Genomic DNA, 20,504 nt, shown 5'->3' on the forward strand with positions numbered 1-20,504 from the left:
TTATTCAAATTTTAAGATTATTGGATTAGTTGTTCATAAAAATATTTAAAATCTAGAGAATTTTTTTGTCATCATCTAGAGATTTTTTTAAATATGTACAAAAAATTGAATAATTTCGATGATTATGGTACCATTTCAAATGACGGTATTTGATAAAAAAAATGGAAGGCAAAAACTAATAAATCACTTTGGATCTTTAATTTACAAATATTACTAAGACTTTTATGTATCCAAATAAATCCAAATCACTAATCCAATAGGACCAATACCCTTAGTAAAATTATTTTAATATAAACCTTTGTATAACTCCGTTTAAGTATGTTCCAAGTGAGAAGACGTGAACTTTGAAGAGATAAAAGAAGATTTTCTTTAGTGTTTTTGAGAGATTAGTCATCTTATAAAATATTTTTGAAAAGAACGAAGATCAAGAATGTCTCCTCTTCATGGTTCTTGTGGTTGTGCTTCCGTATTATGTGTGTTATCAGCGCGACAATCCGACTCATCCCCGTCGTAATTTTCATTTGTTAAACAATTTTTTACTTACTACATCGGATTTGAGGGCTGATGTGGTAGACATCTCGATGAAACAAATTGAGAGTTATCTGCTAGATTCACCAAGTAAGAAAAAAACAAGTTATTTAGCAAAAAAAAAAAAAAAAAAAAAAAAAAAACAAGATGTCAAAGGGTTTTTCTAATGCTTTGGATTGGTTTCCCTGTCTTTTGTTTTTTTTTCTTGTTTGTAATTAATTATATCTAAAATAAATTTGAATCTATCACACATGGTTGGGATTCGATTCCAGCCAAGGTTCAGATTTTAGTGAAAAATATAATCTTAGTTTTGAAATAAATATGGGATCAGTTTTTTTTTCTTTTCAATTCCAAAATATTTAAATGATAAGTTGTTTGGTTCCTTTTGATTGGATCAATTAATTAGGATTGAACAAATGTACGATTCTACAATATTGGATATCGAAAATCCAGGCCAGTTTTTGCTAGTAGCAGCTCATCACTTGTCACTTGTCAGGATGCTTCCCATGAATAAAGCTAAAGCTACCGTGAATCCGTGATATTACCAAAAAAGAACCGAAGGCATAAGTGTATAAGTGTTATTTATATCTTGCAAAAATTATTGAATATTGACTATAGTTTGTTATTAGTCAATAGTCAATCGTTTCCAAGTCCAAATGTGAAACTGCATATGCTATCAATGTCGCTATGAATGATTTTACGTACTGAACTATGAAGAGTTTACATCTCCCAACGCTCCTTACTGACAACAATTTAACATGACAAACTGTTTGTACGCCCAGGAACACATGCAAAACGTGTACGCAGACAAAATCTACCAACCAATGTGACCTTACAAAAGAATAATTTACTGACTCGATATGGTTGGCTGTATAATAGTTGCACATGCAATATACATACTCCCTCCATTTAAAAAAAAACGTAGCACTTTTGACATTTTTCGCACAGATAAAAAGTGATTGAAATGTATTTAAATTAATATTAATTACATATATTTAACCAATAATATTAAAAATAAATAAATTATTTATAAAATCAATACAATTTGCAATTATTTTTTAACTGAAAGTAAGTATAATTTGTATTGAAATTCTAAAGTGATATTTTTGTGTAACAAAAAAATTGTTAGAATAAAACTTATTATGAAATAGAGGGAATATTAATTATGATAATTACGTATGTTATTCTTGTTTGATAATTAATCCAGATAGTATTATATTTTCTTATACAAAGCAATCGAAAATACAACTTGGGCTGTCGCTTTAAAAAAAAAAGGAAACTTAGACACATTTATCATAAAAGTTTGACCTACATCGGATGCCCTGTAAATGGTTGCCGGAAAAGGAGTACGCAAGTTGATTGTTTCTTTTTATCATAACCCACACTATTAGTTATTCTTCTTTCTTTTTCTATTATAATGATTATAAATTGTTGAACGAAGGAAAAAGATAGTGAAATGTTTAATAGTAAATAAGAATTTACATTATTTTAACATAACATTCTTTTACTTAAAAAGAGAATGAAAAGTTACCGAGAGAAAGAAAAAAAGAAAGACTGTACGTGATGATTGTAATTTACAAAGATACCTGCTTTTCCTTAACGAGTCAACAAACTTTAAAACTAATAAGAGTAGCATTTTATACTATTATGGCCGAGGTAGCTTTCGTAGTTGAGACCATGCGCATCAAGGGATTATGAGGGGGTCGTGGGCTCGAGTTTTTAGGCCCGATTGATTTAAAAAAAATGAAAAATGGGTTTTAATCGACGAACCGGGCCTTACGCTTGAACCCGTAAGAGGCGAGTTCAAGCCACGCGTCGGGCGGTGAGTGGCTTCTCCTTTCCGCGTCGATGAGGAAGAAAGGAGGGGATACGCGTGAACCAGTTCATTTCTCTCATCAGTGAAAAACGCTAGGGTTTTTTCTCTCCGAGGCGATAGTCCACGCCGTCGCGATTCCGTCGTTATTTCTCCATCAAATCGATTACGTTTTCTCTTCTCCACACTCTTAGGTCAGTATTGAGTAGATTGACGGTGTGGTAGCGTAGATTTTATGTGCGATAAGGATTTGCGATGGGGTGATTATAAATCGATTTGGGGATTTTATTTTTTAGGGTTTTTAATGGTTATGGGAGTTCGATTGAGGGTTCAGTTACTCATATTCTTCCTTAATTATGTGCTAATAATTTGATTTCTGTCACAGATGGATCCGGCAGAGGAGAGAAGACATTCAAAGAGGCAACAGGATCACATAAACATGCTAGGGTTCGTCAGCGATTCAGAGTACGGGATTCCCAAAAGGTGTCCATGTGGTGGGAGAATCATCGATGAGGTTCGCCGGAAGGACGACTACGACACTCTTCCGGGGAAGCGGTTCTTCACATGCAAGAACTACGAGGTAAGTTTGATTTTAAACGCTTTGATTATCGTTTATGGGTTTGCAAATTGTAGAGTGTCTGATATTTGTTTATGGTGTAACCAAGGCTGATGGATTCCACTATCGTCAGCCTTGGGTGATAGGTGTGCAGGAGGAGATCGAAAGGTTGACTAAGCGGGTGGTGGAGGCTGAAGAAGTGATGTTGGGGTCGTCGAATCTCTGTAAACTGATCGACAGACTGGAGGTTAGTGACAACACATTTTCAATACTTGTGTGGTATGTTTTGCGTGACTAACACTTTTTGTTTGATGTTTACATGTCCAGGATCAGGTTAAAATGCTCTCTGAGCAGGTAGATGACCTCACCGTGCAGGTTGCTACGTTGGAGAAGGTCTGCTTCGAATGAAACCGAAGGTAAGACTGAACCCCACTTTAGATGTAGTTCGAAAATGGCTGTTACAAATTGTTGATTGGTATAACCAGTTTAACTATTTAATAAGTTAACTAAAAGTGATGAAAGCTTAAAAGATAACTACAACAATAACTACAACTCCAACTAGAACTCTAACTACAACTTTTAAAAATCTTTAATTAATTTTTTGTTGGTTGTTGGTTGCTGTGAACTCTCAATAGATTGTACTTAGGTGTAGTTAATATTTTCCAGTGAGTTGATGTGTATTCACTGCCGTTTGTGAAGTACTTGTGGTAGGTAGAGTTTGTTTAATTCTTCTGGTTTAGTTAATTATCTCAAATGAAAGCAAAAACTAGTTTATAAAACATAGCAAATCCACAACTAAAAACACACAAACATTTAAACAACAAACCAAACCCAAAAGATAATGGATCCTTTCTCCTACACCTCTCCCGGGTTTGTTAACCTTTTAGCTTCGCAGAGCAGTCCCCCACACGACGTGGACTCTGCGGAGGCAGTTGGTAACTCACCCGGGTTAGTTAAACCTGTAGAAAGAAGAAAGTGGGTTGTCAAAGAAGACCTTGTGCTCATTAGCGCTTGGTTGAACACGAGCAAGGATCCCATAGTCGCTAATGAGCAGAAGGCAGGGGTGTTTTGGAAGAGAATAGAGGAGTATTTTAACTCAAGCCCTCAGCTCATTGGCGCCGTTCCTAGAGAATGGAGTCAATGTAAGCAGAGGTGGGGAAGGGTGAATGAGCAGGTGTGCAAGTTCGTTGGTTGCCATGAAGCCGCTTTGAAGGAGCAGACAAACGGGCAAAATGAGAATGATGTCATGAAAGCTGCACATGACATCTTCTTCAATGACTTTAATGTCAAGTTCGCACTTGAACATTGCTGGAGGGAGCTGAGATTTGATCAGAAATGGAGGTCACACGCGTTGTCGAAAGTTGGTGGAAAGGAGAAGAGGAAGGAAGCATGTCCGGAGGTGGTGGGTGACGATGAAGAGGTGAGGCCTCCTGGTGTAAAGGCGAGCAAAGCAGCCAAGCGCAAGAAACACGGGAACAAAGCAGCTTATGATCAAATAGAAACCATGCTAGCTCTGAAAAATAACATTTCTAAACAAAAGATCCTTGATCGTCTCATTGGCAAAAATGAGGAGACTCTTTCTGATCAAGAAAAATCCCTTAAGTATAAACTAATTGGTGAAATGCTTTGAGTTGGTTAGTGCCTTGTATTGTTGCTTTGCTTAGCGTGATCGGATGGAATGTTTACGTTGCTTAGCTTAACTTTATTCGATGCTTAACATGAATTATTGATTGGGTTTTATTTTCTTTTGCAGGTCAGAGAGTGCAGGTCACGGGTTGGAGTGAAGGTGTTGGAGTTGATCAGTCGGTAAAGTTGAAGCCTAGTTTTTTTTTTTAATGTTGGGGGTAGTTGGACACGGGAAAGTGTAGTGTTTTGTTTCTTGCTACACTTATTTCATTCACGGATTGTCTTAGTATGTATTGTGTCAGTCACAACTTGATTCACGGATTATGTAATATGGTTTCAAACTCTCTATATATGTTTGCATTGTATCATTATATGAAATAGCACTTCTCTCACTTATTACTCTCTAGCAAGTTCATTCTCTTATAGCACTTCTCTTTGTATTGACTGAGATAAGAATGTTTAGTTGTAAATGCTAAAAAGTCGAGATCATTCAAGTGATTCCCATTTAGTACCAGTTATGAAGGAAGCCGACACATTCAAGTGATTCCCATTTCGCTGCAAGGTGATTCACAAACGGAGACACACGCAAAGATCCACAACAAGGTATAATATACAACTTAGTAATGAAAAAATTATAAGATTATGAAAAGAAAAGATTATAGAGTAATAATGATAGAGTAATGTGTAAAATAGATTATAGAGTAATAATGATAGAGTAATGTATAAAACAAAATTTAATGTTATGACAACTTTTATAGACTAATGTTATGACAACTTTTATAGACTAAAGTGTAAGATTATTCACATAAAAGATGATAGAGTAATACTAAAAAAAAAAAAAATAGAATATGAAAAAAAATAAAAGATTATGAAAATAAATTATAGCATTATGACAACTTTTATATTGTCACAAAAGTAAAAGATTATGTAATAAAAATATAATTATGACAATTATTAAGACAACTTTTATATTCTTAGGACAACTTTTATATAATTATGATGAAAGAGTATTTTAAAAATATAGATTTTGAAAATAATTTATATAATTATGACAACTTTTATATTATTAAGAAAACTTTTGTCATGTTAGGAAAAAAAACACCAATGTCTTCCTCATCAAGTGATGAAGTTGATGAAGCTTTAGAAGAAATGGTTGACCAAATAGTTGATAATTTCATCGACTCAGTGATTCATGCTCATCCCAACAAGCCGACGAGAAGAGCTTATATCGAAAGACATCGGGAACAAGGACACAATCAACTATGGAACGATTATTTCACGGAAAATCCTACATACCCACCGAAAATGTTTAGGAGGCGTTTTCGAATGAACAAGCCATTGTTCCTTCGCATTGTCGAACGTATAACTAATGAAGTTCCATACTTTCAGCAAAGATGAAATGCTTGCGGAAGGAACGGGCTATCTGCACTTCAAAAGTGTACGGCAGCTATACGTATGCTGGCATATGGTCAATCGGGAGATACATATGACGAATATCTCCGACTTGGTGACAGTACATCACGTTTATGTTTAGAAAATTTCACTAATGCAATAATTTATTTCTTTGGAGATGAGTATCTACGAAGCCCTACACCTGAAGATCTTCAACGATTACTCGATGTCGGAGAGGTACGCGGGTTTCCAGGGATGATAGGCAGCATCGATTGTATGCATTGGGAGTGAAAAAACTGCCCAACAGCTTGGAAAGGTCAGTACACACGTGGTTCAGGAAAGCCGACAATTGTCTTAGAAGCCGTGGCATCACAGGATCTTTGGATATGGCACGCATTTTTCGGATTACCAGGTACCCTCAACGATATCAATGTTCTTGATCGGTCACCAGTTTTTGATGACATCTTACAAGGTCGAACACCTAAAGTTAAGTTCAAGGTCAACAACCACACTTATCGTATGGCCTACTATCTTACGGACGGAATTTATCCGAAATGGGCAACATTTATCCAATCCATCCCACTTCCTCAAGGTCCTAAAGCTGAGCTATTTGCTGAACGTCAAGAATCCACCAGAAAAGATGTCGAACGGGCTTTTGGAGTATTGCAATCGAGGTTTGCAATTGTTAAAAACCCAGCTCTACTATGGGACAAGGAAAAGATAGGAAAGATTATGAGAACTTGTGTCATATTGCACAATATGATAGTAGAGAACGAACGACACGGATACGCTCAAATTGATACATCTGAGTTCGAGTCAGGAGAGTCAAGTAGAAGTTCGAGGGTGCAACGGAGAGAAAGTATTCATGTCGGTGATATGTTAGGCATTCGCAGAGAAGTTCGAGATAAAGAGAAGCATGATCGTTTGAAAGCTGATTTAATGGAAAATATATGGCAAAAGTTTGGTAATGAAGATTAATAATGTTTTTATGTTCTTCTATTTCTCAATTTATGTAATCTACTCTTATGTATTGAATAAAAAGTTTTAAAATATTTATAATATATTTTAATATTTTATTTATGTATTCTCAATAATTTGAAATTTTCTTTTTTTTTTAATTTATATTATTATTTTATTCCTATGAACTCCTTCTTCGGGTTCACTAATGCAGAAAACAACAAATACAGGTTCATAATTATTTGTGGCCCCACCAAAAAATATTAAAAAAATTGGGTGAACCCCAATGGGAGGTTCACCAATGCTCATGCTCTGAATACTCTTTCCCCTAAAAAAGTTCTTACCTTACGTTCTGCGGTCTATTAAGTATTATCCCTTACCAAAAGCATATTAAATTAATCATTTACCGATGAAATATGGTCATGTAACTAGATTACTTACATGTTTTTAGTTATGTTTAGTAGTGCACATAACTAATATTCTCACCTACGAAATATTTTTTTTGCTATATTGGAGAGAAGATCCTACATCGAAAATATAAAAGGGGCTTGAATAATATATAAGAGACTTGAGCCAATCCACTAATTGCCAATTGGTTTTAAGTTGAAAGCCCATGAATAAACCCGAATCTAACATGGTATCAGAGCGGACCCAATACACTGATCCATTAATCCGATCCGGACAGTGGCCCGATCATCCCATTAGCTGATGGCCCATAGAAGGCTCAGTTCCACCGAGATCGCTAAAAAATAAAGCATGATTTCGGAGGGGGTATGATGGATTCTGCGAGATTAATGGTTATACGCACCATTATCTCGAAGGAGGGTATTGGAGAGAAGATCCCACATCGGAAATATAAAAGAGACTTGAGTAATATATAAGAGACTTGACCAATCCACTAATTGCCAATTGGTTTTAAGTTGGAAACCCATGAAACTTATCATGCTACAACTGTCAATATATCATAAAGGAACGAATGTTGATGTTTTACAAAAGTAGACCTACATAATTGTCACCTTGGCAAAGAGAAGAACAAAAATAAGGAAAGAAGATGCTTACTAAGGGGGATTTCCTTCAGACGAGCCAGAGGCATGTGGTCATTGAACTTGCGTCTGAGTCTTTTAAGACCGTTGCAGGGAAATTAAAAAGTCTGCGAGTTGTGATTATATGAACTGGAAACAATATGATACATTTTAAAAAAATAATATGATACATGAAATACGTGTAAATAAGTGATATAAGTGGCATCGTTGAAACTGTTACATATTTTATTAGTTGTTTTATTCCGGTTTGGTTATCCAGACTAACTCAAGTTTAAGTAATATAATGGCCTTTTGACGTCAAAAAAAAAACTGTTAAAAAGTATATGAATACAAACGGATCATTGTACGTTTGAAACTAGCTAATTATACGATTAGTGAAGTTATATAAATACTTGGCAGATGTGTCATTTATAATATCCTTTTTCTGTCAAGGTTATAATAACCTTTCGAAGCACAAACTACTAGTACATTTCAACCATTCATACATTTTTTTCTTATAAATTGTTCTTGGAGATGCTTTTAGAACATGCAAGCTCGATCGAGGAATATTGTGAAAAAAATAGTAGCCAATAACTCAACCGACACTAATGCATATCTAATTTTATAAAACAAAGGTTTCTTCTTATGTATTATAGAAACAAAAAGTTATCGCCAGGAAGCTAGGATTTGCTTTGTACGTATGCCGACAAAACTTGTATTTCAGAATTTACTTTTAAGTCTAATTAGTGGAGTATTTTGTTTTCCAGTTGGTATATGCTATACGGACCCATGACAGGCTTGCACCAGCCTATTACAGTTCTACAGCCATCCGCCTAAATACTTTATATTTATTATTTCATCGCTATGTAGCACTTTTGCTTTGCCTTATTTCCACAAGTCAATAATCCGTACTGTGCGCAGAGTGAAATAATAAATTAAAATTATTTATTTATGTTAGAATAAAAAATTTATCTTATAGCTTTTTCAAAGATGATATTTAGATATTCGTTCGGATAAAGATAATTTATTCAGATTTCAAATTTTAGAGTTAGAAATTTAAATATGATTCAGATATTTACAAATTTTGATTTGAATTTGTTTTGGATTTGGTTCGAATCATTGCAAATTTGGTTCAGTTTCGAGTTTGGATACACATTTTAATTATGCAACATTTTAGCAAAAATCCAAATATGCTTAATCCTCAAAATACGAAAATAAAAATAATATAACAAATAAAATTCTGAATAATGTAAAACTAAATACTTAATTTTACATAAAAACTAGTTCAATTTAAATATTTAGATGGAGAAAATAATATATTTTTAGTATTTTGAACATATTTGGTTAATTTATATATTTTCATATTAAAGAATATCTAATAGATATAAAATTTAAAATAACTAATATATTTAAGTATATAATTATGTTTTAGATATTTTTAATATTCCAAATATTTCAGTTCTTGATCGGATTCGGGTCCGGTTATCCAGATATTAAACTTTTAGATCCATTTGAGTACTTAATCAATTTTGGTTTGTGTTTAGTATTACTTTCAAATCAAGTTCGATTCTTCGGATCTAAATATTTTACCCAGACATACTTTCTTCTACTAATATAAATAAAAATAAATAAATAAATGTAAAACTAATATGTTGGGCTTCTTTTTCATACATAATTATTGGACCATACTTTAAAAATACCAATAAAAATGGTTGGGCGTCATGTCATTGGGCATGTTACAAAATTAACGTAGTCTATAACCAATAACGTGTATTTTATTATAGAAAATTCTTGGTAAATATAATAAAAATATGTTCCTAGTGAAATAGGTTAGAGTTGCGTCGAAAATAATGTAATCTCTGGTACATACATCATTTAATGTGATCTCTGGTACATACATTGGTAATTCAACATAATTCTCAATATGGTAAATGAATATTATTATTTCAGAAATAAATATTACTACGAAACAGATATTTTTAAATAAAAATATGGAAATATCTAATGCATCAGTTTCCAGAAAAAAAAAAGTTATTTCGGTCAATTAGTTAAAGACCTTAAGGTGTATATATAGATTAAACGTTGACAAGAGTGGTGAGTTCATCACTAGTAACTGGTAAGCTTCTTTGTATTTTACTGTAGTTTGCACTAGTGTTGTTAATTTTGAGAATTCAAACTTATGTCTGATTTGTACTAGTATTGCAAATTTATAAACAACTTGTTCACGGCATCCGAAAGATCGAAATTGTAACTTGGGGGACTACTTCTGAAACCACATTTATTTCCAAAGACATCCGTATATACTCAGTTTATAAACTGTACGATAGTTTATAAACCACATTTATAGTAGTGTAGTCATGCATACGTGTATGTGTGATGTGTCTTACTGACGTCATAATTATTATACTTAGAATATGCAACCTAGGTGAATTCTGTTACTTAGACTATTTTTCTGTATTAAAAACGTCATAATTTTCTTTTAAATAATAGTATCATTTTCACGATTAACAGAAACATATACAAATATCGAAGTTTCAAGGCTATTCACTAAAGAAATATTTCCAATTGAAAAGAAAACTGGTAAGCAAAGCGTAGACTTCTCTTCAGCAAATATCAAAACCAAATACAAGGATACAAATTTGGGAACACGACAATAGTACTGTGGAACGGAACTCGAACAATTGGAATAATATTCTCTTTACAAAAAAATCTTATCTTCTATTAACTAGGCGGCTTATAACATGTGGATTTTTCACTAAATGTACACTCAAATAATAGAGTCAAGAAAATTTAGAAGAAAGCGAGAAGATAAGATATTATAAAAATCTTATCTTCTATTAACGGCTTAATAACATGTGTTTTATTTCTACTGAATGTATTTATTTACACTATAGAGTCAAGTAAGAAGAAAGAGAAAAGAGCCTATAAAAATAAATATCGTTTCTAATTTTAATTTCATCAATATAAACACCCCACTCTTGAAGAGAACATTAAACCAAGTGTCAAACAATGGCATCATCTATCAAAGAAATCTTCTCCAAAGATAATTTCAAAAAAAACAAGAAAACTGTTTTACTATCTGCCGCCGTAGCTTTGCTCCTCGTGGCTGCCGTCATCGGAATCGCCGCCGGAGCTTCAAAAGCCAACGGAAACAGAAAAAAACCTCTATCACCGTCCTCTCATGCCGTGCTAAGATCCGCTTGCAGTTCCACGCTGTACCCTGAGCTCTGCATCTCCGCCGTGGCCACGTCCGGCGGCGTCAAACTGACGTCGCAGAAAGACGTCATTGAGGCATCGCTTAACCTAACAACAATCGCCGTGGAACACAATTACTTCACCGTGAAGAAACTGATCAAGAACAGGAAAGGACTTACTCCACGTGAGAAGACGGCGCTTCATGACTGTTTGGAGACTATTGATGAGACGCTTGATGAGCTTCATGAGACACTGGAAGATCTCCAAATGTACCCTAACAAAAAAACTCTAAGGGAACACGCTGGTGATCTCAAAACCCTAATAAGCTCTGCCATTACCAATCAGGAGACTTGTCTCGACGGATTCTCTCATGATGATGCTGACAAGAAAGTCCGTAAGGTCTTGTTGAAGGGTCAGGTACGTAAAAACATTAGTTCTTTAGCCATTACGGCTCTCATATATAGAATTGGAGAACAACTGAAAAAAAATATAAAATGTGAAATGTATAACATAAGAGTATGGAAAAATGAATTAATTTAAAATTTGCAAATGTCGACTTATAAAATGCATTTTTTTGGTTCACTAAATTTGTGGAATCTGAATTGACTCAACATAACATCACTATTTTGTTATTTCATCGTGGGGTTACGAATTGATGTTTTTGTTTTGTTGGAATGCATGCGATGAAAAAAAATTATAGATAGGGTTACAAGAAAACTAAATAAATCTTACATCACATCACATTACTTTGACAATTCTCTGTTTTTTGGAATTTATTTTCTTATAATGAAATGTTGTTAGCTAGTGTTGGTAGAAATAGTTGCTATCAGTTGTTATTGGAGTGTATTTAATTCTGTAAATTTGTGATAACATGATTGTTCTTAAATACAGTTTAAAACGAGATAAGTAATGTGTAGGTACACGTCGAGCACATGTGCAGCAACGCACTAGCAATGATCAAGAACATGACTGATACCGACATAGCCAATTTCGAGCTAAAAGCTAAATCCTTCTCAAACAACCGTAAACTCAAGGAGGAGGAAACAACGGTGTCCGTAGATATTGCCGGCGCCGGAGAAGTAGATGCAGAGGGGTGGCCTACTTGGTTATCCGCGGGAGATAGGAGGCTTCTTCAAGGGTCTTCAGTGAGAGCTGATGCTACTGTGGCTGCTAACGGTAGCGGTAAATTCAAGACTATTGCGGCTGCGGTTGCAGCTGCCCCGGATAATAGTAAGAGGAGGTATGTGATACATATAAAAGCTGGTGTTTATAGAGAGAATGTGGAAGTGTCGAAGAAGAAAAAGAATATAATGTTTATGGGAGATGGTCGGACAAGAACTATTATTACTGGAAATAGAAACGTCGTCGACGGTAGCACCACCTTTCATTCTGCCACCGTTGGTAAGCAACTTTATTTATTTCTTTTTATTTTTGAAATAATATTTAAAGTAATTTTGCACGATGTGGCCCTTCTTTGTGGTGGAAAACCTTTACTCTTTTCAAGTACATTAATTATTCACATGTAGATTCTTAGTCGCAGTAGCCACTACAACATTTGATTCGCACATGTAGCCTAGTAACGAGATAAAATTAAATTTGAACTTGAATTGCCATAAATGAACAAAACGCTTTGTAAGATATGAGTCATGTACGAGTCTTGATCCATCATTTTCTTGGCTTTATTCTTATGCTTTTCTAGGTCACTTGTCCTGGATTGGGTTAATGGCTCATCCACTCGTGAGAAGAGCCTTTAACCTTTTGTTTTTTTTGCTTGTTTCATTGTTGTTGACTTTTCTATCCGATCTTGTCCCTTATTTACATTTGTTACATAATTTCATTAGATTACACCTTAGTTATCCTCACTTTTTTTACTATACTTTTTCAATTATTATCATCACATTTCAAGCTGCATTTAACTTCTTTTCCGCTTTTTAAAATATTTTATAAGGAGATAAAATACAAATCCTTTAAACTAAAGTGATATTCCAGCTAAACAAGTCTTATGTTATTGTTATTAGTCCTTTTAGCTAATGATTCCGCTAAACTGATTGATATTTTTTTGTGGGGTCTAGCTGCTGTCGGCGAAAGGTTTCTAGCGCGTGACATCACTTTCCAGAACACAGCAGGTCCGTCTAAGCACCAAGCGGTGGCTCTCCGTGTCGGTTCTGACTTCTCTGCTTTTTACCAATGCGATATGTTAGCTTACCAAGACACTCTCTACGTCCACTCTAACCGTCAGTACTTCGTCAAGTGCCTCATCGCCGGAACGGTCGACTTCATCTTTGGAAACGCCGCCGTCGTTCTCCAAGACTGCGACATCCACGCTCGTCGACCAAACTCCGGCCAGAAAAACATGGTCACGGCCCAAGGAAGGACTGATCCTAACCAAAACACAGGGATCGTTATCCAAAGATGTAGGATCGGTGCCACGTCGGATTTGCAGCCCGTAAAAGGTAGTTTCCCGACGTATCTTGGTCGTCCGTGGAAAGAGTATTCACAAACAGTGATCATGCAGTCGGATATCTCGGACGTGATCCGACCCGAAGGGTGGTCCGAGTGGACTGGGACTTTTGCGTTGAACACTTTGACTTATAGAGAGTATGCGAATAAAGGAGCAGGGGCTGGAACTGCAAGGAGAGTGAAGTGGAGGGGCTTTAAGGTAATCACTGCTGCTTCTGAAGCTCAGAGATATACTGCTGGTCAGTTTATTGGTGGTGGAGGCTGGTTAGGTTCAACCGGTTTTCCTTTCTCTCTCGGTCTTTGAGATATTATTGTTGTGAAGTGTTGTAACCTACATATTGTTGGTCGAATAATTATAAATTTTATCAATAAATAAAATGTGTATGTGCTGTGTATTTTCATATCTTTTCTAGATCCTAGTATTGGAGATTAGTTGAGATTGATCACCAATTGATTCTTATACGAATTATTGAGTTTAAAAATTATTTTAGCTTTCTGAATTTTTCGAACCCGTCCATTATCTGAATTTCCCACTGTATTTTTTTTGTCAAGAACATGTTTATTTTAGGTCAAGAACATAATTTTGAATCAAGAACATGTTGGGTAGTGTTTTTAATATCTGGATTATCAATTCATGTTTCTTTCATGTGGTTATAGTTTTAATTCACGAAACATATATCCCTAATATATTTTAAGTTTATTAAAAAAAATTAAAACGAACGTTGTAAAATGAAATCACAAATCTACTAATAATAGCAATCTCAATTAATTTTAAAGGTTGTGTGCTTTTATAAAAAATTCAATTTTTGTTAATAGTTGTGTTTGTTCACTTAGGTGTCTTTTGATTAAAGGTTGTATCTCTTCAATATAAAACTACTGTAAAACTTTATGAATAAATGTGAGAGTTATTACTGCACAAAAGGAGACAAACACCACACCAATGTTGGTCGAATAAATGAGTTCCCAAGTACGTTAGGATACGCTTTATGTATTAAGAGTCGTAATCTGTTATTAAGTTAATTATTCATTTAGAGTCATGAGAAAGAAGAGACACAATACTTACGGAAGAGACACAACTCTTAAGGAAGAGACACAACTCTTTGTCTAGTATATTACAATGATAAACTAAATATTTATATATCATTGAATTGATTTTTTATTCACAATTTGTTTCCTTACATCATCACTATTTGCAGTCAGCTTAAAATGAGTTCTTATAATACTACAACTTAGTTCGCAAATACATACAGTACTCAAGCATGTAACGCCAACCGGATCATATGATTTTCTTTTTCTCAACTTCGAATTTCATTCAACGACAACGAGAGTTTTTTTATCTCATAAGAAATTCAACCACAAAACAAAAAAGAAATCTAGTATCACTGAGGATCATGTACGCTACCCATCAATCTTCACTGTCCTCTTACAACCACTAAGTGAACGATTCACTCTATGACACAGAATGAACCGTTTCTTAAACCATCCAATTCAACTACAAAATAATCATTAATCCGAGAGAAAACAAAGCTAAATCAGGATTACCAATTTCTATCCGATATTATTGGTGGCAGTTTGATTGGAGTGGTATTCATGTACCAACAACTTGCACACCAAAGGCACATATTCAGAGTCGACTACTAACCACTGGAAAGCAATGTCTCGATTCTTGGCCCGCAAAGCAAAACCGAAAGTCCATAACGAAAAAATGGGCTTTGACGATAGCAACATACCGGTTCAGCAAATCTTTCAAGCTTCCAGAGGTGTCATCACGCCGGACAAACCAATTTGATACAATATGATTTGCATCTCGTCTCGAAACTATTCAGTTTTAGTTTTGAATATTTTCCAAATAAGATATTTTAGTTAATTTAGTGGTGAATATAAATATTCATGGAAGACTACATGCATATAAGAGCTTCTTTATTGGTAGTATATAGACTGATATCTAATCGATAAAGAAAATAAAATTAAATAAAAAATAAGAGAATGAAACACCAAAAGTTATGAGCAAGAGCTAATTTTTTTCTGTAGACAGAGAAGTAGAGAGACAAAGTAGATCTAGTTGGTCCCGGCGTACGGCAGGCGCGTGCGCGAGCGTGTTGTCGTCGGGACCGGAGTCCGTCCTTTTAAAAGCTTCCTAGTGTCTCTTCTCCGTATCCTCTCCACTTTTGCCTTGTCTGAACTGTGACTCCGGCCTATTCCATGATGCATGGCGGTTTGTTGTTTGGAGTGAAGACGCGATCGTGGAGAAGGTCTTATGCGGTGGAGAGGTACCTCGTTTAGATCAAGGTTAGACTACGGGAGGGGGAGGCTTTTACAGCTCTGTCGTCGCCGGTATTCTCCGGGAGGTGGAGACTCATTTTGCTCCGCCGCTGCCGGTTCAGTGTTTCGAGAGGGGGAGGCTTACCTAACTCTGCCGTCGTCGTATAGTCTCCGGAGAGTGGAGGCTAACACAGCTCTACGCTGCCGGCTTGAAACCCGTAGGAATTTTGGGTGTTAGCGGTTTAAGGTTGGTTTGGTTTTTGTTCTTGTCGGCCGAGTTGATTTTATACAGATCGGAAGAGATCTCTGAAGAAGATTGAGCTTTTTGTGGATGTTATCACCGACAAGAAAAGATAGTTCAGGTCGTGGGTGGTCCTAATGAGAGCGCAGTGAGTCCGATGACGCTTTTGATGGAGGACCACCGGAGATGAAGACAGTTGTTGCGAGGGGTAAGGGCCGGCGAAAGGAAGGTCCGATGAGGGGTTCTGGCGGCGTTTCAAGGCGGAGATGATCAGGTTGAGGCGATGTGCGACGCATGTCGATCCGAGGGCGTAGATGCTACCACGTGGCATGCAGCCAGCCTCCTTGATGCGAGTATCCCAGCCGACGTCGGTCGGGTTTATGTGATTTGGGCTGTGGACCCGTTTAAAGTTTTTAGAGAGTAGCCGGTAAGTTTTTGGGCTTCTGGGCCTTTTGATGTTGCAATTGGAACTTCGGTTATGTATTATGGGTTTAGCCCGGATTATTATTAATTAAAAAAAAAATCACTTGGCGGAAAAAAAGAAAAACACCAAAAGTTCTAAGAACCTCTACCGAAACTGTGAGACCACCTGTCTCTTTTCCAATGGTAAATGTTTAGGTAAAATAAATAAATTAATTTACATAACTAACATGCATTTAAATAATGATTTTTGAGTGGTAAAAACTCCAAATGAGCATCCCCGGCGTTGGTTATGCTCTAACTGTTATTCATTACCCTACTTTAATATGTCACATCAGTTTTTTTGCCGCATCATCTTTTTTTTTTCATATCTCTTTTTATCACATAATAATTAATTCAATAAATACTTAAATTTTAATCAACTAGAACTTTTGTTTTAAAAATATCATTATATCCATCTATTTTAATTCATCAAAAACTTTTATTAAAATAAACAATTATCAAATCTAAGTCATTTTAAAATAATCGATAATTTGAACTTTAATATTCAAAAATAAATAAGAATTAAGAATGTAGAATTTATTTTTAAAATCCCATTTTTAGAGATAGAATAATTTCTTAAAAAATTAATTAGAAATTAACAAATCATATGTACGAATAAATATAACAAACCTCTATTTATAAAATAAAAAAAAATGATGAATTTTTATATAAAATAGTTTAATGAATAAATTATTTTGTTACAAAATAATTGAGATTAAATAGTTAGGGTGTATAAAAAATGATTTCAATTTTAATAATAAATAACATGATGATACGTTACTTTTGTGGACCCTACTTTATGGTATTCAACTAGTTGAAAAAATTCAACTCTAATTATTCCACCTAAGTTTTTTTGGTTTTTCAATATTTTCATTACAAGCTTTCAACAGTTGAATAATTTATTCAACTAAATCATTGTAAATGGTCTAAAATTTCAAATTAGATCAAGAGCCAGCTCTAACATAGATTAGAGGAAGCTTGTGCTGTAGATGACAAATAAGGATAAAATATTGCAAGGACATCCAATTAACCAACATGCAACTTGGTGTGACGTAAAATCAACATGTTTTCCACTTTTAGTAAGGTTCTAGCTTGACCCATCTATTCTATTAATTTAAAGTTATTTTTTTATCTAATTATAAATGTTGTCATTTAAATTTGGACCTATTCATATCTCACTAAGAATAGATATCAATACATTTAAAATTAGATATTTTTAAGTTCCCTTAATTTACTTTCAATATATTAAAAATGTGTCACTCCTATTTTTATGGTTAACAACATTAATTTCATCCTAATTACTATACATCCGTAAAACATTCACTATTTATTTTCATTTAAAACTATGGACATTTCATTGCACTTAATTGTTTCTTATTTACTCATTTTAAAATTTCGAAAGCCTAATAGAGTTGTTTTAGTTGTGGTGCGTCAGAAATATACAACAACATTGCTTGGAATTTGACTATTAATATGAATTTATGATTGATAAATTATAGTTATACAACTATATGATTTTTATAATATAATTAACCTTAATATTTTCATAGCTATAGTGATATATAAATATATAGTTGCTATATTATATGATTTTAATTAAACATATTTTACTCAGATGTGGACTAACATATTATATCATCATTTCTAAAATGGTTAGTTATACTATAAAACTATATACTAAATATATTGTAAACTAAATTAATTTAAAAAATATATTGTATACAAAAATAATATTTAATAAAAAAGTAAAATATATAAATTAGATCAATATATATTTAAGAAATCTAAACAATAAAGTTACACAATATATAAAACTAAAATGTAAATTTAATATCAAAATTATACATTTATAAAAGAAAAAAATATTCGCGCAGACGTGCGGGTTCAAACTCTAGTTATAGTTTTATAATAGTGGTCTGAATATGGAGTCTAAGATTATGAAGAGTGGAAATATATAATTTTGATACACTGAAATTCTCATAGAGAACAAAAAACATGAATAGTATACTCTTTACATCAAGAAGATGCAAAATAAATATGAATTATTTTGATAAAATTCTATAACTGTTCTCATAAGTGGAATATGTAAGTTTTGTTGCATCCTCCACCACAACAATGATAATGATGCAATCGTCAACCAAAAACCTTCAAATAACCATGCATCTCAAACCAAAAATGTGAATCATGAATATAAAGCACATATTAAAAAGGAAAACATTCCGCATTTACAGCAGAAAAGGTGTGGTGTCAACACCATTGCAAAATTACAGAAACACTTTTGTCTAAACATCTTAGGACTCTTATGCAATGTTTACAAACAAAAAAGCATATCTCACATTATGCAATTGATTTATATGTAAATTTTATTATATAATTGACATCATATCAATAATTTGTATGAAATAAGTAAATTTGATCAACACGACTAAAGTCCATACTTGTACTTTGCACTTTATTTGATAATTTTTTCCTTTTCTTTTGCTTGGTTTATACACAGTATTTTTTTCTTCAATTATTTCTATTTTTTTTACTGATTGTTTGATGTAGCTTTCATCTAAAAGAATTTTATTTACAAAAACTGTAAGTGCTTATAAGCTATATATACACATTTATCAAAACTGTTATTTATTTTTGGTTCCAAATGCTTTCGACTTTGCTTTTCTGTACGTCAATTTAAATTTTTGTTTACTTTAGTCTTGGTTCTTTAGATCAACTAATTCCTTCTTACTCATATAATTGTAATTTTCGTTCGGTTTGGTTTTGTTTTTATTCAATTTAATTTCTGGTTTACTTTAGTGTTGGTTCATTAGATTCCTTCTTACTCAAATCAATTGTTCATTCGGTTTGGTTCTAATCGAGTTATTTTGTTAATTTTGAGAATTCAAACTTATGTCTAATAGAGCATTACAAATTTGTAACACAACTTGTTCACGGTATCCAAATAATTGACATCACATTATGCAATTGATTTATATGTAAATTTTATTATATAATTGACATCATATCGATAATTTGTATGAAATAAATAAATTTGATCCACACGACTAAAGTCCATACTTGTACTTTGCACTTTATTTGATAATTTTTTCCTTTTCTTTTGCTTGGTTTATGCACAGTATTTTGTTTCTTCCATTATTTCTATTTTTTTTACTGATTGTTTGATGTAGCTTTCATCTAAAAGAATTTTATTTACCAAAACTGTAAGTGCTTATAAGTTATATATACACATTTATCAAAACTGTTATTTATTTTTGGTTCCAAATGCCTTCGACTTTGCTTTTCTGTACGTCAATTTAAATTTTTGTTTACTTTAGTCTTGGTTTTTTAGATCAACTAATTCCTTCTTAGAGCATCTCCAAAAAGGAACTCTATTTTGAAGTTTCCAAAACTCTATATTTGAAGTTTCAATGTGTTCTTCTCCAAAAGTAAAACTTTAAACCTAACTTCAAAACTATTTATATTTTACACTATGGTCCTTATATTTGTCATAGTTAATGTAAATTCTTAAAACTTCTATAAATAACTAGTATATATATATATAAATATTACAGAAATATTAATTAAAAAATCTTACACTAATAAACATTTTAATAAGTTTTTATTATGGTTTTTTGTAATATTTTTGTTGTTTAATCCTAGTTTTAAAATATTGTAAATCTTGTTTTAAAATTTTTATTTAATTTCATGTGTAAAACTTAAATTTATAAAACAAATTTGAAATATATATGAGATATAAAAGTTATAAAGATTAAAACAATAAACAAAAATATATTTAAGAATTATAAATATGATGTATAATTGTAAGGACCAAAATGCAAATAAAAAGATGAAACTTTAAATTTGAAGTTTTGAAAAGTGAAACTCTATATTTGGAGTTTCACTCTTCAAAACTTCAAATTTGAAGTTTTGAAGTTTCTTTTTGGAGAGCAAAAAACTCTATATTTAAAGTTATAGAGTTTCTTTTGGAGATGCTCTTACTCATATAATTGT

General features: G+C 33.2%; 3 protein-coding genes across 4 annotated transcripts; all 3 read left to right on the forward strand.

The window, feature by feature from the left end:
• Positions 1–167: 167 nt before the first annotated feature.
• LOC108872283 lies at positions 168–7,019 on the forward strand. Of its 2 annotated transcripts, XM_033287057.1 has the most exons (4): positions 168–2,921; positions 3,007–3,144; positions 3,225–3,313; positions 4,651–7,019. In XM_033287057.1, exons 1-3 carry the CDS (start codon positions 2,727–2,729, stop codon positions 3,303–3,305), a joined length of 414 nt encoding a protein of 137 aa, XP_033142948.1. In that variant the 5' UTR covers positions 168–2,726; the 3' UTR covers positions 3,306–3,313; positions 4,651–7,019. The 2 variants fall into 2 exon arrangements, with proteins under 2 accessions (XP_033142948.1, XP_033142916.1); XM_033287025.1 differs by having other exon boundaries at positions 2,673–2,921; positions 3,225–5,389.
• On the forward strand, positions 3,739–4,527 carry LOC117127125 (glutathione S-transferase T3-like). The gene has a single exon (XM_033276471.1). It carries the CDS (start codon positions 3,739–3,741, stop codon positions 4,525–4,527), a length of 789 nt encoding a protein of 262 aa, XP_033132362.1.
• A 3,799-nt stretch (positions 7,020–10,818) lies between the features above and the next one.
• Positions 10,819–13,986, forward strand: LOC103842123 (pectinesterase/pectinesterase inhibitor 3). Its single transcript, XM_009118743.3, has 3 exons — positions 10,819–11,506; positions 12,007–12,490; positions 13,162–13,986. Exons 1-3 carry the CDS (start codon positions 10,904–10,906, stop codon positions 13,851–13,853), a joined length of 1,779 nt encoding a protein of 592 aa, XP_009116991.2. The 5' UTR covers positions 10,819–10,903; the 3' UTR covers positions 13,854–13,986.
• Positions 13,987–20,504: the final 6,518 nt, after the last annotated feature.

The sequence above is a fragment of the Brassica rapa genome, chromosome A01 (assembly GCF_000309985.2).
Source record: "Brassica rapa cultivar Chiifu-401-42 chromosome A01, CAAS_Brap_v3.01, whole genome shotgun sequence".
Lineage (NCBI taxonomy): Eukaryota > Viridiplantae > Streptophyta > Magnoliopsida > Brassicales > Brassicaceae > Brassica > Brassica rapa.

Coding starts and splice junctions, on each gene's coding strand:
- LOC108872283 (XM_033287057.1), top strand. CDS start 2,727: ATGGATCCGGCAGAGGAGAGAAGACATTCAAAGAGGCAACAGGATCAC. Junction 2,922..3,006: donor TCACATGCAAGAACTACGAG/GTAAGTTTGATT, acceptor GGTGTAACCAAG/GCTGATGGATTCCACTATCG. Junction 3,145..3,224: donor AACTGATCGACAGACTGGAG/GTTAGTGACAAC, acceptor TTACATGTCCAG/GATCAGGTTAAAATGCTCTC.
- LOC117127125 (XM_033276471.1), top strand. CDS start 3,739: ATGGATCCTTTCTCCTACACCTCTCCCGGGTTTGTTAACCTTTTAGCT.
- LOC103842123 (XM_009118743.3), top strand. CDS start 10,904: ATGGCATCATCTATCAAAGAAATCTTCTCCAAAGATAATTTCAAAAAA. Junction 11,507..12,006: donor AGGTCTTGTTGAAGGGTCAG/GTACGTAAAAAC, acceptor AGTAATGTGTAG/GTACACGTCGAGCACATGTG. Junction 12,491..13,161: donor CTTTCATTCTGCCACCGTTG/GTAAGCAACTTT, acceptor TGTGGGGTCTAG/CTGCTGTCGGCGAAAGGTTT.